Source organism: Teleopsis dalmanni, chromosome 1, assembly GCF_002237135.1.
Source record: "Teleopsis dalmanni isolate 2A chromosome 1, ASM223713v2, whole genome shotgun sequence".
NCBI classification, from domain to species: Eukaryota; Metazoa; Arthropoda; class Insecta; order Diptera; family Diopsidae; genus Teleopsis; species Teleopsis dalmanni.
Window position 1 is genome coordinate 88,346,205 of NC_051846.1, and position 22,048 is coordinate 88,368,252.

Genomic DNA, 22,048 nt, shown 5'->3' on the forward strand with positions numbered 1-22,048 from the left:
ATCTATAGTTATTTACGCAACGTTTGTGGAAGATCAACATGTCCACTAATGCAAAATTTTGTTTTAAAGACTTACTTTCCGATGACAATACGCATAAGAAATATCTCAGAAGAAATATTGTAATTCATTTAAATATATCATAATATAAATTCAAAAATTTTAATTTAAATTCTGTATAATATATTATTATATTTAGGATAAATGCATGATATAAATATTTTTCTTCTAAAGTAGGTATATCTTAGTTATGAATGCACAAGACGATGAGGCTTCTGGACTATCCCATGTAGCAAATAAGATGCAATTTAAATTTCCGTGTCTACTTTTCTGAAGCCCAGAGTTACGTGACACTTTATGAGTAAATACCAACAATAAATTTTAAGAAAATTAAACATGTCTGGTTTTGAAATATCCATTGGATTTCTGTATCAGCAACATGTTAAAAAAAACCGTATATGACACTTGGAAGGTTGGAATTTGAACGCACATAATTTTGCACATGCGTAGTTCACTGGAATATTAAGGGGATAAATAAAATTTCACAAACTTACTTGGAAAATAAGTTTAAGAATTTCTGTAATAAGAAAATTTATTTGTGCTAAAAAAAACAAACTGCTTACGGAAGCAAAAGAACAATTAATTTGAATAATAAATCCTACGAAAAGTAAGTAACAAGTTATTAAAAAGTGAGAACTATAAATTAGTTAAAAAATGTATCCTAATATCATGTTTTATGTGTACTTTCGAATTATTCATGTTTATGCATTTCTGCCAAAAATCTCAACCGATAAAATTTTATTTAATCCAGGTGCTCTATCAACTATTCTTAGGATAGTTATTTAAATAACTTGATCGCATTTAAAAATATATGATTTGTGATACATACACAGTATATTCGTGCTTACATATTTTCGTTATCAGGCGACTATCAATTGTCCTAATATTAGAAGTCTCCAGTAATCACAAAATTTTTTCAATAAACATATTAAGAAGTTTTTTATTTAACAGTTAAACTTATAATATAATGTGCAAATAATGAAGTTACGGATATGTTTTGAATCTCCAAGAGGAGTGAGAATATTGCAATTATATGTGTTTCTGTTATACAGTTTCTGATGATTTCTTAAAGACTATACCATTTATGGGATGTGTTTTAAAATTTTAAAATAATCACTGAAGCAATGAGAGTGTTCAGAATAAGGACCAGTGTCCTTTGTAATTATAATTTTTAATGTAATTTTAAATTTTCTTTAATAAATTTTAATATAAAGTATTATATATATGAGACATATTAATGTTTACATGTTCCTACATGAGTTTAACAATTTTTTAAAAAAACAATAAAAGAAAATTTTGATTTATCTATAAAAAACAGTGATAGATAGATTACAAATATCTTGATACTTTCACACTATCAAGATATTGCAAGTACCGTAAAGTGTATCAAAGTAAATAAACGACGATTTGGCTTATCCTATATTACTATACATAATATAATATTACGTATTACGAAAAATAACTAATTAAACAATTAAAAACTATGACAATCTCCGTTTTTCTCGCTTTCTTTTAAAATATGCTCGTAGAGCAATTGATGATGTAGGGTAGGGCTGTCCAAACCAGATGCTATCGAGGGCTAATACAAATCCCTGTATAGAATGGGGGAACGCAAAAACAAATACATACGTTCATAGTTGTTTTGGACAAAAATAAAAACACGGTTATAATGTTAAATTTAGTTTTATGAATTTATTAATTTAAATTCATTTAGTTGGTATACGATAGAAATAAAATAATGTAATTTAACCAATACACCAAAACAAATATTAGAAGATATTAGAAAGACTTCTGAGGCAGCGAAAGAAGAAATTATTTAAAGAAATATTTTTATTTAAAGAAATATTCATTTGGCAAAAAACTCGATCTTATTAATTGCAGAATTTTATAAAATTTTTCTTACTATGTTTTAAACATTCCAGCCACTAGAAACATCATGAATCCAGGACTTAAATCAAATATCTTTTGACACTATATCGTCTTAGATCTTTACAGTCAACAGATTTAACAGATATGAATTCATAATGAAAGCGGTTTTAAAAATACCTATATGCTTATAATCCAAAGTTATAGAAATTAATGTTCTCAAATTAGTAAAGGAATTGTACAATTTATTACGGGCAATATATTAAAAGTACATATGTATATATTAAATTATGTATATTATATATATATATTATAAAGATGTTTTCGAACAGAAGTGAAACAACAACAAAAATTTATTTTTTTTAAATTATTAATTGAATTTTTGGCTGACCATACAGCTGTTTCCAGTATTGCCAAATACCCTTCATCAGTGGTCTTGGAAATAATTCTTATATTTAATTATTCGTAAATTATTATTTTTGAGACTGCAAGTACCAGGAATCGAACTCGGGTCCTGCCAAATATGAAGCTCAGAATCAGCGCACCTTAACCAACTGATCCAAAGCCGTACTTGACTTTTTATGTTCACATATTTTTGCTGGAGTTTTGTTACTTTTGCTATGAAAGTTTTTATTAACAATTTTACTTGCTGTGTTTATATTAGAACGACATCATAAACCAGCTGTAGAATAATTGAATTAATTAATTAATTATATTTTTTATTTTTAATTGTTAAATTTCGAAACTATTCTATTCGTAGAAGCATTATTTGTTGCATGATTTGTTCTTTCTTATGTATAGAACCTAATCTAGGAACGTAATGCTGAGAAAGTCATGCTAATGTTATTCCACTAGTCGCACGGGCGATAACCAATATTTATTGGCGAGAACCATATTTTTGTGAATAAGTTGTAATTTAACGTCAAATTTTCCAGATATATTATATAATTATATATATTATATATATTATTATTATATGTAATAAAATACATATTAAAAAATCTTGTAAGTAATTTTAAAAGCAAGTCATCAAGATTTATACCATATAGGTATAATATTGTGCCCTTAATCATTTCCAGATGCATAAACTTATACTGATTAGGAGCTAACAAATTATCATAAAAATTTAGTATTTTAGTGTAGAGGAAAAAAAAACAAATCTATTTTCAATAATATATAAAATACCGAAATAACGAAGGGCGCGATAATTCTAATTTTACATAAATATCAAATGAAATTGGGTCTCGCACCTACGCGAACACACTAAGTTTATATTGAACTTGCTTTTACATGTACTCGTGTTCTATTAAAATGGTTCTAAAAAAGTAATATTTGTAAAACTGATAGAACTCAGTTTGCATAAAATTTAAGGAGGAACTTTGATTAAAGTAAAGAGAAAAAAACAACAGACTTTCGTACTAAAATGCCATACTTCCACCTTCATAAATAAATATAATATGGAAACCAGGCTAGATGCACATTTTATAAACACAAATAAACATAAGGTCATTATATCGGCTACTGGATTACTCTGTAACCTTTCCAATAAACCATACAATATAAACTGGAACACTTTGAATAAAAAAAAACAAATAGCAACGTTAACCAATCTATAAAATTAACACAACTAACTCCAATTATTTAGCACAATGGGCCTATAGGCCTAAGTGGATCCCCCTAGGATCACAATGGGTGGTCCAATAATTACGCAAATCGTTTGGCTGTTTATTTTAAGTTTTTTCTCATGAGTATCTGCAAGTCTTATTCAATTACTATTATTATTATTCATAAATTACTATTTATTCATAAATGTTGTGACGAGTTTTCGAAATAATTAATTAAGTCAAATCATTTGCGAAATTAATGTTTGGTAGACATAGTAAACTAGTACGAACTAGTAGCACGTACAGCAGACCACTACCGACATTATCTTGTAATACAACTACTAATATCTTAAGATACAATTACTGGTAACCTTTTTAACTTTACTCACATTTCCGAATGTACTTTCCTTTTCAATGTCAGGCTCGAGAGTTATAAAATTGTCTTGAATTTATATAGCAAAAATGCAGAAGTGTGGAAAAAATAACATACTTAAACATTCACAAAGTGAAAAATGTACACTAATACCTCGATTCATGATATACCGATTGGCATCGACCCGATTTCCGTCGTCCCGATTTGCGTCGTCCCGATTTGCGTTGATTCGAATTGCGTCGCTAAAAAAATTAGTTTTGGCTTCGACTTGCGTCATTTTTTAATACATGAGTACAGAGGGGATTCCCATTTTATTTCTTGTAGGTCACATTTTTTAAAAGAGGATAGTGTTAAAAAGTGTCAGTTTACATTTGTGTGGTGTAGTGGAAAAGTAAATTTCTGCTTTATAAAGTATAAAAATGAGTCAAAAACGAAAACAAATTTCCTTGGAACAAAAGTTAAACATTTTGAATCGTTTCAAACTTGGAGGAAAACCTGCTGGCATTGAGAGAATTCTGGGCTTAGTTCCAACTACTGTAAGAACAATTTGTTGTCGTGATGCAGAAATGGAGTCCCATCTATCCATTTGGAGAGAAAATCAGAATCAAAGCAGAATGCCATTGAGTCAAATGTTAATTCAGAATAAGACTGATATTCAATGAATTAGAAGGTAATTTTCCATCAAGTGCTCAAAAATCAGAATATTTTTGTAAATTTAGTATGTTTCGAATTTTGTCGGTCCCAATTAACGACGCCAATCGAAGTATTAGTGTATTGGTTACATAACTAGTTAGAAAATATAATGGATACCGCCTTGAGACAGAAATACATTTAAAATTCTTTAAAATTTGTATGTTTTTAAAGAAATGGTTAATATAAGGCGAAGAAATGACAATGTACTTTCTTATTACAGTACAAATGGATTTCTTGATAATTAAAAAAGTTTTAATATCAGAAAAATTTATTTATAAAGTATATTAACTTTTCCAAATTTATTTTAAGTTTTCATATTTATTCGAAACATAAAATATTTATTTAGTATCAGAGGGTTAACAGAGGTTAACCCTCTTCCATATATCTAAAATACATCTGATTCCTCTATTAACGAACTTCTCACAACGAAACTGTCACTGGTTATTAGAAAAGTAGAAGATAAAATATATAAAAATAATATTATATACATAGTAACTATTCACATTTCACTTCACAGTAATCATATGCATAGTAAGTAATGAATATATTGTAATAAATTGTGTTCGAATGGGTACTACACTGCTACGTCAACTGGTAGTGTAGTACTAGAAAACCAATCTAGGTATATATGTTGCCAAATTGATTTTATTTTCTTACATTTGCTATATGTGTAGATTTCTGTTTTACTTTACTACTTAAAATTTCTCTTGTGAGAAGTGCATTATTATGTATTGTATAATATTCTATATATTCTCATACCTATATAATATTTTGATTAATTAGATTTTATGAATTATTAATACTATTACTGAACAATAAGAAAAAATTATTGTTAAGCTCAAAATATGTTTGATTCATTAAATACTTTTTTTACAGATGATTACGAATTTAATCCTAAATCCATATTGTACAAGGATAATGCTTTTATTTCTAGGCATAGCGTTTTTCATACCACAAATAGGTAAATAGATAAAAATCATATATGTACTACATTAGTTATAAAACATTTTGTTATAAACTAGTACTTAAAATTTTTGTATATCTTTGTTAATATAACATAATTTAATTTATTACTTTAACTTTACAAAATTCTGTCTTGTATAGCAACTCTACCTAATGGATCTTTTATGATGTCTGAAAATGATTCTCCCACAACTGCTCCTAAATTTTTATCTCGCGGCCACCTATATAAGGTCATTGTAGGTGAAACGATTGAGTTACCATGCAAAGTACAAAATCTGGGTTCATTTGTGCTTTTATGGAGGAAAGGATCTTCTGTATTAACCGCCGGTCATCTTAAAATAACTAGAGATGCAAGATTTAAAATAGTTGGTGACTATAATTTGCAAATCAATGGAGTAAAAACTCAAGATGCAGGAGATTATATATGCCAATTAGGAGATCAAGAAAATAGAGATCAAGTACATACAGTGGAAATTTTAGGTAGATTTAGTTTAAATTTTCTCGTAAATATTCTTATATTAAATAAATTGTTTAGTGCCACCAACTTTAAGGGCACTACCACACAATGGGCAAGTTACCGCTCGCAAAGGTAGTACAGTAACATTAGAATGTAAAGCATCGGGAAATCCAGTACCTACAATATATTGGTTTAAAAAAGATGTGTTCTCTGGCCCCACGCATTTATCTGATAGTTCCACTTTAATTTTGGAAAACGTTGATAGACATCATGCGGGTATATACCAATGTTCTGCAGATAATGGAGTCAAGGAACGAGTTTCAATGGATATACAATTAACAATTTTATGTAAGTACAAAATTCTTAAGAAGCTAAGATTGACCTTTAGATGAACAGTCATAAAATAATAAAGTTAGGTTAAAAAAAATTGTTTTAAAAGATCTAGCAATTAATCATGTATCAGCTTATGTTACAAAATGGATCTAAATTTAAACATATCCACTACATTTCAGAAGTAATATAAACCCAAATTTAGCGAAAAATACTCGTACTGACAAATGTACAAGTTTTCTATACGAAAGCATATTTATTTCCTGGTCAGCTTTAACAACCGCATAATAATAACGTTCGCTGAAGAGCAATAACTTATTGTTATTGTTAACGCGATTCTATAATATTTTTCACACCTCAATCCCTAATTTTATTCTTGTTAGGACTTAACATCGCAAAATAATCCAAATGTTTCCCCGAATAAAATACACTGCTTAAGGTTTATAGAATTTAACAAGGTGAGGCTGAAAATACTTCAGATCAAACACTATTCCACGATAAATGAGGAATTGTTTTCAATAACAATGCAATAATGTTTTGACTATTTCGCAAAGTTAAATGCTGACTAGAATTATCTAACTAAAAACCGAATAACTGTCAAAATGGTGACTTCAAAAATAAAGTTACGGGGCCATATGTAGGGTGATGTTTTGAGAAAAGTCAAAATAACGGTTTTTTTTTCAAATAACTCGAAAACGGTACACAGGAAAAAAACTCGTTGTGATTTTCGAGTTCTACGGAAAATTTCCCTATAGGAAATATAAGTCTCGTCTTTGGAAATTTTTGGCTGTAAACTAGTGTTATTTATTCTATTATTTTTTATGTATTTTTGGGATTTTAGGACTGATTCGATAACACAGCAGAAAGTTTTGGGACAAGAAAAGATAATTGGATGCCAGATCAGGACAATATAAATGATGATCCATGAAATTAAGTTGTTTGTAGATCACTCATTTTTGTGTTGGAAAATTATCCGTTTTTGACGTTGGTTTTTCTCAATTTTACAAACAATCTTGTTAAACAAAAGATGGTGTACCATTCAAAATTCATCATTCTGCATTGTTTTAATGGTACTATTAACACATAATCAGTTTATTTTAAAAAAGAATACACCATTTGCTTCAAAGTAATATGAGTGTAAATAAATTTTATTGACATGAATTCAACGTGACATAAATTTGAAATTTTAATTTATCACAATTTTAGATAGATTTTTTAAAGTACCGACTGCAGTTCTTGAGTTCTTGTTTGGTTGAGCTTTCGTCAAATTATGTGAGATCCAACGAGAAGAATATTTTATCACGGTTATATGATCATGTTATATTAGTATCTAAAGTTAACTTAAACCTAAAGTTGTTAGCATCTAAAATTGTTAGATGACTACATTACAATATCAGCTTTTGTACAGGAGTAATATTTTCTTGCAAAACAACTGATTTTGGATAAGAACATTATCAAGCGTAATGTATTAGCGTTTCGTAATGGCAAAAGATGGGTCTTTATCCTCAGACCCATCCTTCCTTAGAGTCCTTAACTTAATTAAAGCTTATAGAAAGTGTATTGACGTACTGAACTGATTAGCAACTTATATAAATTTAAATTTTATTAACATCTTTTTAAAAAAATTTAGTGCTCATAACATAATATTTTTTGGAAAATGATTCTGGATATTTTTAACATATCAACAATCAATTTTCGTTTGATCAAATCTTATTTATTTTTAAAGTGTTATTTATTTGTAATTTCTTATATTAAACTATATTTCACAGTATAATTAATTCCCTTATTTGCTAAAATAATAACTATTTTAATTACTGGTAACATTATTATATTATACGTATATTATAATATATCCATATTATATATGCATTTATGGGTTACATTATTTGTTATAAAAAAGGATCAAATCTTTTTCTATAAACATTCGAATGTACAATAATATAATTTATTTATATGCTTACTAACTTCTTAGCACCACCTGAAATAACAGTTGAAAAATCATGGGTACATGCAGCTGAAGGTTATGATGTAGAACTTGTTTGTGTAGTCCATGGAGACGTTAACTCTGAGGTAAAAAATTTTAAATTACGTGATATACATGTCTAACCTTTTTTCCATTCAGATGCTTTGGTATCAAAATTCATTTTTGTTAGATCCTACTGATAGACGGTCCATGTATCCAAGAGATGACAGATACAGTTTAGTAATAAGAAACTTTCAGCCATCTGATTTTGGAAATTATAGCTGTGTTGCTGACAATGCTTTGGGTAGGACCAAAAAGTATATTGAAGTATCAGGAAGACCAGGCCCAGCTGATTTTATATCACCTGCTCTTAGTGGTTATTTGGATCATTACAATCTAACATGGACTATCGAATCAATTCCACCTTTGGAAGAAATCAAACTACTATACAGACGACTTTTGGTAACTATTTGTTTATATGATAATTTTTCTTTAAATACATATCACATATTTCATTAAAGATGAATGAAACCTATCAGCATCCAGGAAAATGGCATGATTTTCATATTAAACCTACACCAATCCGTATTGATGCCACTCACTTTATAATGTCACACGTTATACGTAATTTGGAGCATAATGCAGTATACGAAGTGATTGTACAAGTCAAAAATAAATATGGCTGGAATGAAGTAAGTGTTAAATTATAATAGACAGAAATAAGAGCATCATTCCAATTTTAATGGATCTTAGTAGAGTCAGCTATTATGAGCAACTTCTTTTGCTGCACTACATGCCAATATAGTTTACTACTTAAGATATCAAGGTTCAAATTCGTATATATTGCATATTGATTGCGATAACACAAAGTGTTATCATTACATTATTGTGCAACATTAGTTACACAGATGATGGATGACATCTTTACAGCCCGATATATCGAAAACTATCTTAGTTTTACATATAGAGCTGTGGAAGAAGTTGCTCTAAAAAGACGTCTTTATTAAAATCCGTAGTCAAATAAGCGTTCCTTGAAACGAAGGAATGGAAATAGACTTATAAATAATATTTTTCTCTTACTCTCTAGATAAGCGATATCCACCAGTTTTATACGAGAAATCATGATTTACTTCTGGACTTAGACATGGAATATAAAATGGCAAATGGAGCAAATAGCATATTGACAGATTTATCATTACTTTTTACCATTTGTATTTTTTTAATTTAAATTTTTATGTTATTCTTTTTGAATTTGTAAAATGTGCCTTATACCTTAAATATTTATAACCTTCATTGTTTATTTAATTTTATTTTAAAACAGATTTTAGTGCGTTTTACCATATTTTTAATCTATAGAATTGAACCTTAGAGGGTTTTATTCATAAAATTCTTTTTAATGCCATGCATATTTAAATCGAAGTTCATTTTTATTGCAGAATTAATTTTCAATCTTATTTTGTACTAAAATGAAAATATTTTGTACTAAAATGAAAAACTTTTTGTGTTCATTTGTGAACCACCAAAGAAATGAAACCGCCATTTGCTTTAGAACACATCAAGAAGTTAGTGTAAATATTGTATTGTTAATAAGTAGTCCAATAAAATCTAATGGGTGGCTGGGTGGCGAGCAGTTTAAAGGCGCGGCTTAAAGAGATATTGTTTTACTAAAAAATAGGTGATTCATAATTCGAGTGTACGAGTATTTACCAAATAAGACTTTTAAAATAAGCGAATAAAAATATAAAAGAAAAATTAAACACGTTCTAAATGACAGTAGAGTAGCGAATTGATAGAGGAATAAAAGAAAAATTTAAAAGCTTTTACTTGTGTAACCGATGTTTTAAGTTTTCATAACTTAACTGTAGAGCAAAACTATACATATTGTTTGTTTGTCTATGTTAGATGCATTATAATAATTTAATTAGCAATTTTTATTTTTTTCTTCAATGTTGAAATATTTTAAATTAATTTATTTTATTGTACATACTTTATTTTTTGTTGAATTGAATTGAATTGAATTCAATTCAAGTTGATTTTAAAATGTATATTATTTTTACAATACTTAAGGTATAATCAGTATAAATGTCTACAAATTGATAATCAATGTATCTGCCGACTGATACAGAAATTGTATCCGTATTTATATGTATATATTATTTATATGTATGTATTATTTATATGTATGCATTATTTATTATATATTATGAATTTGTTATTAACATTATGTTAGAAATTCAGTCTTGTTAAGATATATTACTGCCCCGTGTGCACCTATTAAGATTTAATTTGTAAAATAGACAAGTAGAAAAATAAAATTAATATAAATAATAGTTTGGTAGTCACTACTATCAAAGTAATTATTTTATAAAAAGTAAAATAATAAATTATTATTAATTATGTGTGTAAAAATAAATATAAGAATTAGAACAGTATTGATAATTTATAATGGTATAATTTAATAAAGTAATAACCACATATAGATTAATAGTTAAAAGTAATTAGTGAAGTTATATAAATAAGTAATATTATTAATTATATTATAAGAAAACATAATAAGAGCTCTTAGCTAGTCTTAGTAGAAATCAACCCAAAACAAACTAAATGACAAAACTGTTTTTGGTTAATTTATAATAATTAAATTAATTGTTGAAAGAAACTAAATTTAGTAAAATTAATAATTAAACAATAAAACATTGGGTATTTTACTAACGACAATTCGAATAATTTTACCGAAGTAAAATAACTATAAACGAAATGTCAAATTCAAAGAGATTAATACTTAAACAAATGTATATATGTAATATTTTAAAAGTTTGTTTGCGCAATATTACATATTTAAAAAAGATTGCAATACGCACCACAAAACATAAATATCACGGCTTAATTAAATTGAACATTGCAAACAAGAAATTAAACAGTTCGGGGTAATAATTTTCGAATACCCTGAGCTAAACTAATATGAATATTATATAGTAGCTATATTTAATATATTCCCCACAAAAACTTTGTACATAGAACGTTTTTAAAAATTTAAGAGAATATTACACACAATTACAGTCAATAGAAATAAACGCAAATTCGCATTATCATGAATAAAAATAATAATAATAATAATAATAATAATAAATAATATACAATTATTTTCTTCCAAAACCAATTAATACAAATCATAAAAAATTTATAAATAAAATTTATTATTGCTAAGGTAAAATTAATATGTAACAAAAAAAAATATTACTTAGCTGCAGAGTCATTGTGTGAATAATAAAAAATTCCAAACTACCTAATTTCACACTAAAAAATAAAAATGTGTTTATTATTTTCTTCTATTATATCATGACAAAATTATTTTATACTGAATATTTAATATATATTCCCTTATAATAAATTAATTAGAATTAACAAAAATTTTCTTTAGTTTTCTGTTCACTATATTCAGACGACATTAATATATTCATATTTGCCATAAATATTCTGCAGTATCCTAAACTAGTAATAAATTTTATAAAAAATTAACGAATTAATATGTATTAAAAATAAGTAATATTACGAGTATACAATTTTAAATATTTTTAAACGAAAATACAATTTTAAAATTAATTTTAATAAATTAAATTACTTACAAGTACTAGTAAAATGAATTATAGACGTAAATTATTGTATTGTGTTAATATTAAGAAATTATATTATTATGTAAAAATGAAATAAATATCGTCATATCAAAATTTAAATTTTTTAATAAAATGCTTAAAAGCAAATTCCGTTATTATTTTGGAGATTGTCCAACTATTCTGTGTATACCTACATACAACTTTTCCTTTACATACAGTGTTGTGCATAACAAAAGCAACCAAAATTTGCCCATCAAATAAATAAGTTTTTTGTCGACTTTTTACTTTTCATTCCAAAACTTAAATACAGAGTTTTATTTGTTATTGTATAAGCTATTATAAAAAAACAACAAAATCTACAATTCTAAATAACGGGTTAAATAATTCACAAAAATAATGAGATATTGCGAAATGCGGCTGTGCAGAACAATAGCAACTTTATTTATTATATTAAATTTTTGTATTATTTTTGTAAATTTTGTATAAAGCCCTTTGCTTTTTATTACTTGGGCACTTCTACGGGTCATAGGTGATATTAAATTGTTAATAAAACTATTTGGAATTTTATATCATTCAACTTTCATGACCTCAAACATTTGGAAACTTTTCGACCCCCAAAGCGACGTTTGAGAATACCAAAATGTTCTCAATTGAATTAAAATCAGGTGTTTGGGCTGGCTAATCTAAAATTGGAATTCCATTTTTCAAAATCCATTCTCTTATCAGCTTTAAGGTGTGTTTTGGGTTGTTATCGTACTGATATACCCGTCGGAGTGACATTTCTCATCCGCCATGGGGTACCATATGGCTTTCTAAAATTTTTTTGTACACATGTTGGGCTATTATTTGATGAATTTTATGAAAAGATCTTAGTCTAAATCCTGAAAAGAACGCTCAAATTATTACTGACCCACGCCCATGCATCACAGTCGCTTGGCAGTTACGCAAATACAAACGTTTTTCTTTTTCGCGACGCACTGTGCACATCCCATCAGAATTAAAGATGTTAAATTTTGATTTATTGCTGAAAAAAATTATTTTCCATTTAGTAAGAGTCTAATTTAAGTGATTCCATGCGAAATTTGATCTAAATGAAGTATATTAATATTAATTAAAAAGAAAAACAAAAATCTACCTCTTTTGCTAATGCTTTTTAGTCAACATTGGTTTTTTGACTGGTCTGTAACTTTTGAAACCGGCTTCGAGAGTAAGCCTGCGTACAGTACTAGAGTCAACACCTTGTTTAAGCTCGGCTACGACCTTTTTCAACGACACGAATGGTTGTTTTTTTTGTAATTCTTATGATGTTTCGATCAATTCTACAAGTAATCTTAAGAGAGGCTTCACCCAAATAAACAGTTTTAACGGTATTTTGTCAAATTATATTTTTTTATAAGCTGCGAAACAATAAACTAATTAATTTTAAATATTTTGGGTATTTCATTTGAGCACTGCCATTTAAATATTTTTCAATTCTTGCTTCTTTAAACTTCAAAGTATACGTGTCACGAGCCATGATAAAAACGTACTTCCATTACCTGATTTAATATTGAACTATTCTGTGTTTATGTTCTAATTTGCTTAAAAACATAAATCACAACATAAAAATGCAAAAAATCAAAAAAATATCTTGCTAGAATGCACTTTGGTCATAGATCTATCATTGATCTTGTCTCAGTTGCTATTGTTTTGCACAGCCGCATTTCGCAATATTTTATTATTTGTGTGAATTAATTAACACGTTATGAAGAATTGTAGATTTTGTTGTTTTTTTATAATAGCTAATACAATAACAAATAAAACTGTGTATTTAGATTTTTGAATGAAAAGTAAAAAGTAGACAAAAAACTTATTTATTTGATGGGCAAATTTTGGTTGCTTTTGTTATGCACAACACTGTATATCAACTGTAAATATTAGAACGTGGAAGAAATCTAAGCTACTGGATAGATACTCACATCTCCTTAATATATCTAATATAGGAATGCTGCAACAAAGCAAAACAAATATTTTATTAAATATATTACATTTTTCTCTTTCCTATTTGGCATTACAGTCCAGTGTGAGCCACCCTAAGGCCAACGTTCACACTGTTCACTATATAAAAAAACTAAAAATGTCTAGCCTTAATTAAATGTAAAATTGTATTCATAAAATCACTATTCTGATAAAAAGTTTTTTGCCAACAGACTACAAGGCTTTAAGCAAAGAGAATTTATTTGATATTATGAGATTTGAATTATTTATAAACGTCTTTGAAAGACAGCTTCCGAATAACTGGGATCATCCAATTACTACACAGTCTTGTGAGAGCTTGGCAGAAGTCTGCTCGGGTCAATGTTTTCTTCTTCGCAATTTTATGAATTTTATAAATAAAATTACTTCCCCTACCTCCCCTTAATGGCCAGATCTTGTTTCGTTGAATATACAAAAACCACCCAATAGATAAGAGACTACTCGAGATATGCAAAAATACTTTACATAATTAATTATTTGAAATTTACAAGTCCTAATTGACAAGTCCTGAGAACTGTTTCTGTAAATAATAAATAGAAACTTATAAAGAGGCGACAATATTCTCTAGATGTACCATCTTCAAAATCTAAACCCAAAAAAGTTAAATTTCTTAGTAACTTTACTTAGGGTTTCTCTTTTACGAAACACTAAAAGGCAAGATCCATATACGAAGGCAAGGAAATAAACTACTCTAATCTTCATCACTTGCCATTTTTTCAACATAATACCGCTATGTTTTATAAATTTTTGAAACTGATTCAATGTTCATAAAAGTCCTCAAAATCGAATATATTTTAATTTGCAAATAAGAAATTAACATGTCGTACCCTCCATATCAACAATCTATGAAAATTACCTCAGAAATTAACAGCACCCACCATATCAACAATCGATGAAAATGACAGTTGCATAATATGATTGCACCTAAAAAAGAAGAATTAAGAGATTAAAAATATATGAATATTTACTTAAAATTTTATCCAGGTCCCTTCTGTCAGAATGGTGAATATTTTCAGCATCATGAGATATGTTTTTCTTAACTCATAATATTTCAGAAATCAATTTCTAAGTAAACCCATATTAAATATTTTAAACTGTTCTATTATCATAACTGTGGCTTCTTTTGTGTTTCTTATATTATCGTAATAATTGTAATTGTAAATCAGAAATTGCATCACTCATATGAGGATTAACGTTCTTTCTGTTCACCTATAGAAAACCAATGTGTTTTTAGAGTCCTGCCAATCTATTGAATTGAAGACCAAATTTGGTACATCTAGGGGAATCAAAAAGAAACTTTTAAACGACGTCACTTATTCTTTGTGCAATCATATACTACTTAGCGCTAATTAGCCATTGTAATTTTTTGTTAGTGTAATCAATTTCTACTTAATTTTCAAAAAAATAAAAAAAAAATAGACTATAGGGAGAAAGTTTCTCAAAATGGCTGACTCTACTAAAATTCAATACCAGCTCGGCATTCCTCAAAAATAAGGAACGCATCACATCTTTTATTTTGGATTAAGTTTTGGTCAAAGGACATCATTTTGAATTATTTTAAAAGCAAAACGATGGCTACTATTTAACTGATATTATTTTCCACTTATTTTAATTTATTATAACATAAAATGAGTATAAATCAAAAAATAATGAAATAAATCCCATAAGAATATTTATTTTAACCTCTCAGTCCCTAAAGATATCACCTCATTACTGCATTTTTAACACTGATACCACAAGTTTGGGAAATTCATATTAATTTTGTTTTTTGACATACATTTTTAGGTAATTTTGAAATTTAGAAAAATATTTTATATAGTTTTATTATCAAACTTAAACGTTACAAAGTTTATGTTTTAACTTTAAATATATTTGCAATTAAATATCATTCGTAACGGTGTTGATAATACTGGTTACTTCGACATCTCTTCGTGCTGCATCAACGATGCAACTATTTAATTGATCAATATGTACAGGTTCCCCTCCGCTCTTAATAAATAACCCAATTGAGTCATTGACAACACCTATTGCAACCTGTGAGTGTGCGATGTGTTCCTCCTCGGCTGATGGGTCCATTAAAACTTTTCTAAAATAAAAAGATAAATTTAAAACTCTATGTACATAGCAATAGTATTTTTAGATTTGAAATTGTACTATGATTTAACGATCAACAAACTTTTAAATTCTTCTACAGGTACAGATTTAATACTTACTCTTCAAATATACTGTATGTGCTTAATGTAGGAGATCTCCCTAATGACAGCTTATGAAAGTCATCATCAATTTCAATTTTGTCAGTATCTGTGTCATATATAACCTTTGGTAATTTTAAATCTTTAAGGGCAGCAATACAAGCTATCATTGCAGTAGACAGCAATCCACCATCAATTTCCAAGCAAATTATATCTATAAATAAAACCCATACCAGCTTTTTTCGTTGAATACACAATTGTTCTAGTTTTATTACAGACTGGTCTACAAGAATGTTGTATATTAAACTATTAATCATATCTGATGTCATCCTCAGTTTTGGTTTAGCAGAAGTCGACAAAAATGACATGTCCACATTTGAGACAACATAGCCTTTGCTTGGTGATCCAGGATTCGGTTTAGCAAATTCTGCACGAACACCACAAGCAATGTTTGTATTCCCAATCTTAACGCAACTAGAACCTTTGGCATTAGTAAAAGAACCCGTCGTAATAGTTAAAGGTCTGTAGGCATTAAACTTTCTACCATCGTACCGAACGTTATCGTCTAAGGCATCTTTGAAAGATTTAATGGGATAAATCAGCCTAAAAATATTTGTAATTGATTAACTACGTAACTACGATAAATTAGCTTCAATGTCATATATTTTTAAACTCACTTATAATCATCTGACATATTGAAAGCGTATTGTAAATAAAAATAAATTCAAATTAAAGTATTTACTACACACGAACACATGTGGAACGACAGTATTGAACAATTTACAGGCACATTTTAGTATTAATATATGTCGAAAATATCGTAACTACGATAATTTTTAAGACATTAGGACTTAGAATATCGTAACTTCTAAGACATTATGTATGTGTGTACCATGAAACTACTTCAATTTAAGCAACTCAAATTTGTTTAAATTTCAATTAGCAAACGTTTAAATTCTTACTAAAATCAGCTTTTCTGTTAATTCATTTGCCAATTTCGTGTAAATAATAATTACACCAAAATATTGTGCTATAAAATAATATAAAGAATTGTTGATTCCAATTTGACATTAGAATACAATAATATAATGATACGCAGATAAGAATTTATAATTTTAGATTTTATCCAAGTTCAGAACCAAATATTCAGATTAAGAACTAAAAATTGTAAACTAAAATTATAAATTATAAACTAATTATAAACTTAATATTAAGAACTTGTTAACACTTTATCTCATCTTGTGGGTTAGTAACTGTTATTTGAAAAAAGTTTAAAGTACGTTTCCACTGCCTTCATTAGAGCAGTTAACTTATATAGCGTTTGGATTGGGTGATTAAAAGTAGATTAAAGCAAAAATCGAAATTAAAGTACTAACCTTGTTGTTTAATCTCAGATTTTCCATACAAAAGTTAATTTCCTTTTGGTCGAGCTTAATTTTAAATCTCCTTTGAAATGGAATTATTTCTCTGTGCAACTCTGCAAATTTCTTAATATCGTAGATTTTTTTACGAACTTAGAATTTAAAGCGAAATGTCAATATCTATTCAAAACAAACATTAAAAATTTATTAAATTTGTTTATTAATAGTTTAATACATAATTATAACTAAAATTTGTTAAATTTTGTTATAAAACTATATATTAAATTAATATTATAATTTTTTTGTACAAAGTTGTTATTAAATCCTATATCCCATATATCTTTTTATAATTATTTCTTGGAGAATTTTTTTTAAAGAACTCTCAAAAATTTTGTTATCAATACATCGGCCCGGCGCTTCATTGTTAATGTACATAAATCTATATCTAAACTCAGGAATGATATTGCACAATTATTCATTTATGTTGATCATGTTTCTTTTGTAATCAACGAAAGCTAATAGAACAACTGAATACCACCCTTTGCAGGTGAAATAGTCCGTTACATCTGCTGTAGCGGACCTCACTTTTGCGTGACAGCTATGGAATATCAAGTTCCCAGAATCAGCCATATCTTTCCTGTAACACAATTATATATATAATATACAATATATAAAATCTCCACAATCTTCGCGTGTTTCCCTCATATTTAATAATTCCAACAAAATATTTCATTCTTATATAAACTTAGCATATAAGTCGGCGTTTTATTTTTAAACTATGCGATAATTTATTTTCTCTGTCAAACTTGAATTTGAGCTTATAATTTAGCTCAAAGCGCAAAATCTGGCTTTAAGAAGACTAATTAAGATTCCTTGGTATATTAGAACAACAGACATGCATAGAGATCTAAGCATCGACTCAGTAAAAAAATATATCAAGGACAGAGCCCTAAAATTGTTCACAAAAGTCGATACGTTGCCCAACCACGCCCTAACAAACCTTAAGTCCATCTCAAAACGCACAGAAAGATATGATGATCTACAGTCCGTCATCAATTGAAAGATAAATAAATAATAATAATTCTAGTATAGTAAAAGCTTAGTGTGGGGCAGGGATAAGCTACCCCACCCCCAGTCACAAACGAGTAATAGCACTAACTCTAACCAAAACAACAACAACAACAATTTATACTCCTTTTTTTTATTATTGCTACTGAAATTTTTATCAATCACACAAACAAGAGGAACGTCAAAATTAATCTCTAATGTGTAATGTGAACAGTGGAGATTAAAAATGCAGATTAATTTAATCTCGTTTTCTTAATCTCACAATGTAAACGTAGTATTACGTTTTATTTTTGTATTCAATGTCAATGTCAAAATTTCATAAAAAGATTTTATATATGGTGTTTTTTGTGCGAAATAGATGTGAGTACTTTGCTTAAATCTAAAAGAGTCTACTGATTTTTAAATAAAATGAAAAACAATAATATATTGAAAATATTAAAATCGCACGTGCACACGAATATATCATAACCTTTGAGAGTGATTTACTACTGCCAATCTTTTTAAATATTGTTTTGTACACACCTTGTCCCGTACTCACATTCAATCGTTTTGACAATCGAGATGTTCGTGTAGTTTAGTATCAAGTTTGCCGGCGTCTAACCAAATTGGATTTAGAAAATGAAGCTTGTAAGGTAAATATATTTGATGAAGCTCTTATTTTTATATTTTTTTTTATTATAACACGAATTCTGTACTAAAAAATAGAATGCTAAATATATAAACAACTGGCACATGTTCTCCGGCATGGCGCTACATATTGTTTGTTTGATTTTGTTTTTGATTCAATTCGAATAAGATTTTTGCTTGAAACATATTTTGCAAGTGCAAGCAGAACAATTTGCGGGTTCTAATTTACAATAAATTATTTCGTTCTAAATTATAATACGTGGTGGTTTACGTAAGAATCAAGAATATAAACAAATAAAACTTTTATTCTTTTTGTTCAAAATTTGGTCTTAACTTAGCATGATTTTTCTTTACAGGTTCTTGATGAAATTGAGTCACGAAACTGTGACCATTGAGCTTAAAAATGGTACACAAATTCATGGCACAATCGCAGGAGTGGACGTTGCAATGAATACACATTTAAAGTCGGTAAAAATGACTATTAAAAATAAAGATCCTGTTCAACTTGAATCATTAAGTGTCCGTGGTAACAATATAAGATATTTCATATTGCCTGACAGTTTACCTTTGGAAACACTTTTGATTGATGACACACCAAAATCGAAAACGAAAAAGAAAGACAGTGGTCGTGCAGGAAATCGGGGCAGAGGTCGCGGTACTCGTGGACGTGGGGGACCCCGCGGTCGTGGTAGAGGAAGACCTACTAGTAGACGTTAAGTTTATAACTACCATTAATTTCAGAATAAACAATTTGAAGTAATAAAAGTTTTTATTGTACACAGTAAATATATCGTGAATACATATTAAATAATTTAAATTTTGTGTGATTTCTATTTAGTTGGTAATTAAACGATAGCAACCAAAAATTAAAAAGCTTAGAAATACAAAAGTCGTAACACCCATTAGTTTTTTTGAGTTGTCCTTATGAAGTTCTTTTACATATTTTGAATGCTCTTCCATTTTGATTTTGAGTGAAAGTAATTCTTCCTCTATTGCCAAACGACAACTTTCACTAACGGTTGGATTATCCAACAAATCCTCCAATCCTCTCACTCTACTGTTTAATAATAGCAAGTCCTCTTCAATTTTTCTAATCTGTAATATAAATACAATTATATGGAATGAAATTATAATTGTTCAGGATATTTACGTTTTAATCATTTAAATAATAACTTATACTGATACTTACTTGTTCTTGTAAAGTACATTTTTTATATACACTATCTATCTTTGTAAATGCCATACTTAAATTCCAAATGCTCCTCGACTTATTTATTTAGGCCTGGCTTTAAGAAAATCAGCTGTCAAACATTCAAGGCTAAATAAGAGTTGCCAAAACCAATAACTGATTTGATACAATATAACCAAGATATTATATTTAACCTTACTTTAAGATGATTTTTTTTATTAAAATATTGCTTTTTTCAAATAAAACCATTGAAAATATTGTAGTTTGCACGTAATGATATTAAGATCGGACATATAAAATATAAACAAAATAAGTAATATAATTCCTAAAATCAGTTTTGAAATTCAGTTTAGTTCAAAATAGGCAAAATATACATTTTTCGTATTAAAATATAAAAATAATCAGGTGGTACGTTAGACAGCTATATATTTCTCTTCCTTATACTCCTTTTAAAGCTATAATTAAAACACAAACAACCGGATAGAGATGGATCCTACATCTCGTCTGGCATAAGTATTTATGTAAAACTTCGAATTGGAACTGAGCCAAAAAAATTGATGTTTTTGATGAGGCAAAAACTGGAACTGTACAGAAAAAATATATCGGTTAATTTTGGTTCAGCCCCGTACAGATTAGATTGGTACCTACACACTTATTCAAGCAGATTTCTTCTCATTTGTTAAAACATTATTGAATAATGTTATTGAACATTATTATTGAAATCAATTCGATCAAGTACGCAGAATAGTTAAAGTGAATGAGAAAATAATTATTAGGTTAGGTTAGGTTATACCTGCGACCTCTAGTGGATCCACTTAGGCCTAATGACCCATTGTGTTACCGTATATATGGAGAAAACTCATGGTTTAAAACCACTTAGAACATTTGGCGAAGGATAAAATGCTATTTAGTGTTAGGCCCTGTAACTGGTCCAGGTTCTCAAGAAAGGGGGCTCCACAAATATTAAGCCGCCGCCGTACTTGAGCAGGCCAAAAACACAATAGATGAGAGGCACTCTCTTCGTCTTCCCCACAGCTACGACAGATTTGATTGAAAGGAAAACCTAATCTTCTAGCATGGTTTCCTAAATTACAGTGGCCTGTAAGCATATCGCTGAGTCTTCCCATCTTTTGTTAAGCATTTTTATATGGAAAGAACTCAGTAATAATTTGCAAGATGTTAGCGATATGGCCAAATTGTCTAGGTGTTCCGAGTAAGGTTTTGAAGCACCTTTTCTGGTTAGCTCGTCTGCTCTGCAATTGCCGAAAATATCCCTATGAGCGGAAACCCAGATTAGAAAAATATTGTTTTTATAAATATTTAAAATATTTCGTTTAGAGATTTGTAGAACTCAAAAACCATTCTAGATGTAAATTGGATTAAACTCACGGACTTTAAAGCAGCTTAACTGTCTGATAGTATGTATATATTCCTGCCTAATATATCATCTACATTCAAACAAGCTATAGCTTCCCTAATGGCGATCACTTCCGCCTGAAAGACACTACAATGATTTGGAAGCCTAAAGTGGGAAGATTTGTTCAATTCTTCTGAGAAAACTCCACTGCCTACACCACTACTTCTTTTGGATCATTTTTGTTAAAATGATTATTAACAAAAAACAAAAAGATACGGTGTACGATTAAAAATTCACTGATCAGACAAATTGTAATTATAT

General features: G+C 28.3%; 4 protein-coding genes across 7 annotated transcripts; 2 read left to right on the forward strand and 2 right to left on the reverse strand.

Moving 5' to 3' along the window:
- The first annotated feature begins 5,475 nt into the window (after positions 1 to 5,475).
- LOC119669845 (limbic system-associated membrane protein) lies at positions 5,476 to 9,584 on the forward strand. The gene is made up of 7 exons (XM_038079876.1): positions 5,476 to 5,554; positions 5,698 to 6,036; positions 6,092 to 6,361; positions 8,316 to 8,413; positions 8,466 to 8,768; positions 8,828 to 8,998; positions 9,394 to 9,584. The coding sequence occupies exons 1-7, from the start codon at positions 5,512 to 5,514 to the stop codon at positions 9,532 to 9,534; spliced, it is 1,365 nt and encodes a 454-aa protein (XP_037935804.1). The 5' UTR covers positions 5,476 to 5,511; the 3' UTR covers positions 9,535 to 9,584.
- A 6,190-nt stretch (positions 9,585 to 15,774) lies between these two features.
- On the reverse strand, positions 15,775 to 17,155 carry LOC119668791 (exosome complex component RRP43-like). 2 transcript variants are annotated; one of them, XM_038078432.1, is made up of 3 exons: positions 16,875 to 17,155; positions 16,147 to 16,728; positions 15,775 to 16,019 (listed from the first exon to the last, which is right to left on the reverse strand). In XM_038078432.1, exons 1-3 carry the CDS (start codon positions 16,880 to 16,882, stop codon positions 15,812 to 15,814), a joined length of 798 nt encoding a protein of 265 aa, XP_037934360.1. In that variant the 5' UTR covers positions 16,883 to 17,155; the 3' UTR covers positions 15,775 to 15,811. The 2 variants fall into 2 exon arrangements, with proteins under 2 accessions (XP_037934360.1, XP_037934358.1); XM_038078430.1 differs by having other exon boundaries at positions 16,803 to 16,882.
- A 1,881-nt stretch (positions 17,156 to 19,036) lies between these two features.
- LOC119668584 (probable small nuclear ribonucleoprotein Sm D1) lies at positions 19,037 to 19,998 on the forward strand. 3 transcript variants are annotated; one of them, XM_038078141.1, is made up of 2 exons: positions 19,037 to 19,186; positions 19,538 to 19,998. In XM_038078141.1, the coding sequence occupies exons 1-2, from the start codon at positions 19,173 to 19,175 to the stop codon at positions 19,896 to 19,898; spliced, it is 375 nt and encodes a 124-aa protein (XP_037934069.1). In that variant the 5' UTR covers positions 19,037 to 19,172; the 3' UTR covers positions 19,899 to 19,998. The 3 variants fall into 3 exon arrangements, with proteins under 3 accessions (XP_037934069.1, XP_037934071.1, XP_037934070.1); XM_038078143.1 differs by having other exon boundaries at positions 19,042 to 19,181; XM_038078142.1 differs by lacking the exon at positions 19,037 to 19,186 and adding an exon at positions 19,292 to 19,452.
- On the reverse strand, positions 19,962 to 20,479 carry LOC119668586. Its single transcript, XM_038078144.1, has 2 exons — positions 20,371 to 20,479; positions 19,962 to 20,276 (listed from the first exon to the last, which is right to left on the reverse strand). The coding sequence occupies exons 1-2, from the start codon at positions 20,422 to 20,424 to the stop codon at positions 20,016 to 20,018; spliced, it is 315 nt and encodes a 104-aa protein (XP_037934072.1). The 5' UTR covers positions 20,425 to 20,479; the 3' UTR covers positions 19,962 to 20,015.
- Positions 20,480 to 22,048: the final 1,569 nt, after the last annotated feature.

What these genes read in the sequence shown, in the direction of transcription:
- LOC119669845 (XM_038079876.1), top strand. Translation starts at nt 5,512, where the DNA reads ATGCTTTTATTTCTAGGCATAGCGTTTTTCATACCACAAATAG. An exon ending in ACATACAGTGGAAATTTTAG is followed by an intron (nt 6,037 to 6,091) that starts GTAGATTTAGTT and finishes TAAATTGTTTAG; the next exon opens with TGCCACCAACTTTAAGGGCA. An exon ending in ATGGAGACGTTAACTCTGAG is followed by an intron (nt 8,414 to 8,465) that starts GTAAAAAATTTT and finishes TTTTCCATTCAG; the next exon opens with ATGCTTTGGTATCAAAATTC.
- LOC119668791 (XM_038078430.1), bottom strand. An exon ending in ACATACAGTATATTTGAAGA is followed by an intron (nt 16,020 to 16,146) that starts GTAAGTATTAAA and finishes TTTTTATTTTAG; the next exon opens with AAAAGTTTTAATGGACCCAT.
- LOC119668586 (XM_038078144.1), bottom strand. Translation starts at nt 20,424, where the DNA reads ATGGCATTTACAAAGATAGATAGTGTATATAAAAAATGTACTTTACAA. An exon ending in AATGTACTTTACAAGAACAA is followed by an intron (nt 20,277 to 20,370) that starts GTAAGTATCAGT and finishes TTTATATTACAG; the next exon opens with ATTAGAAAAATTGAAGAGGA.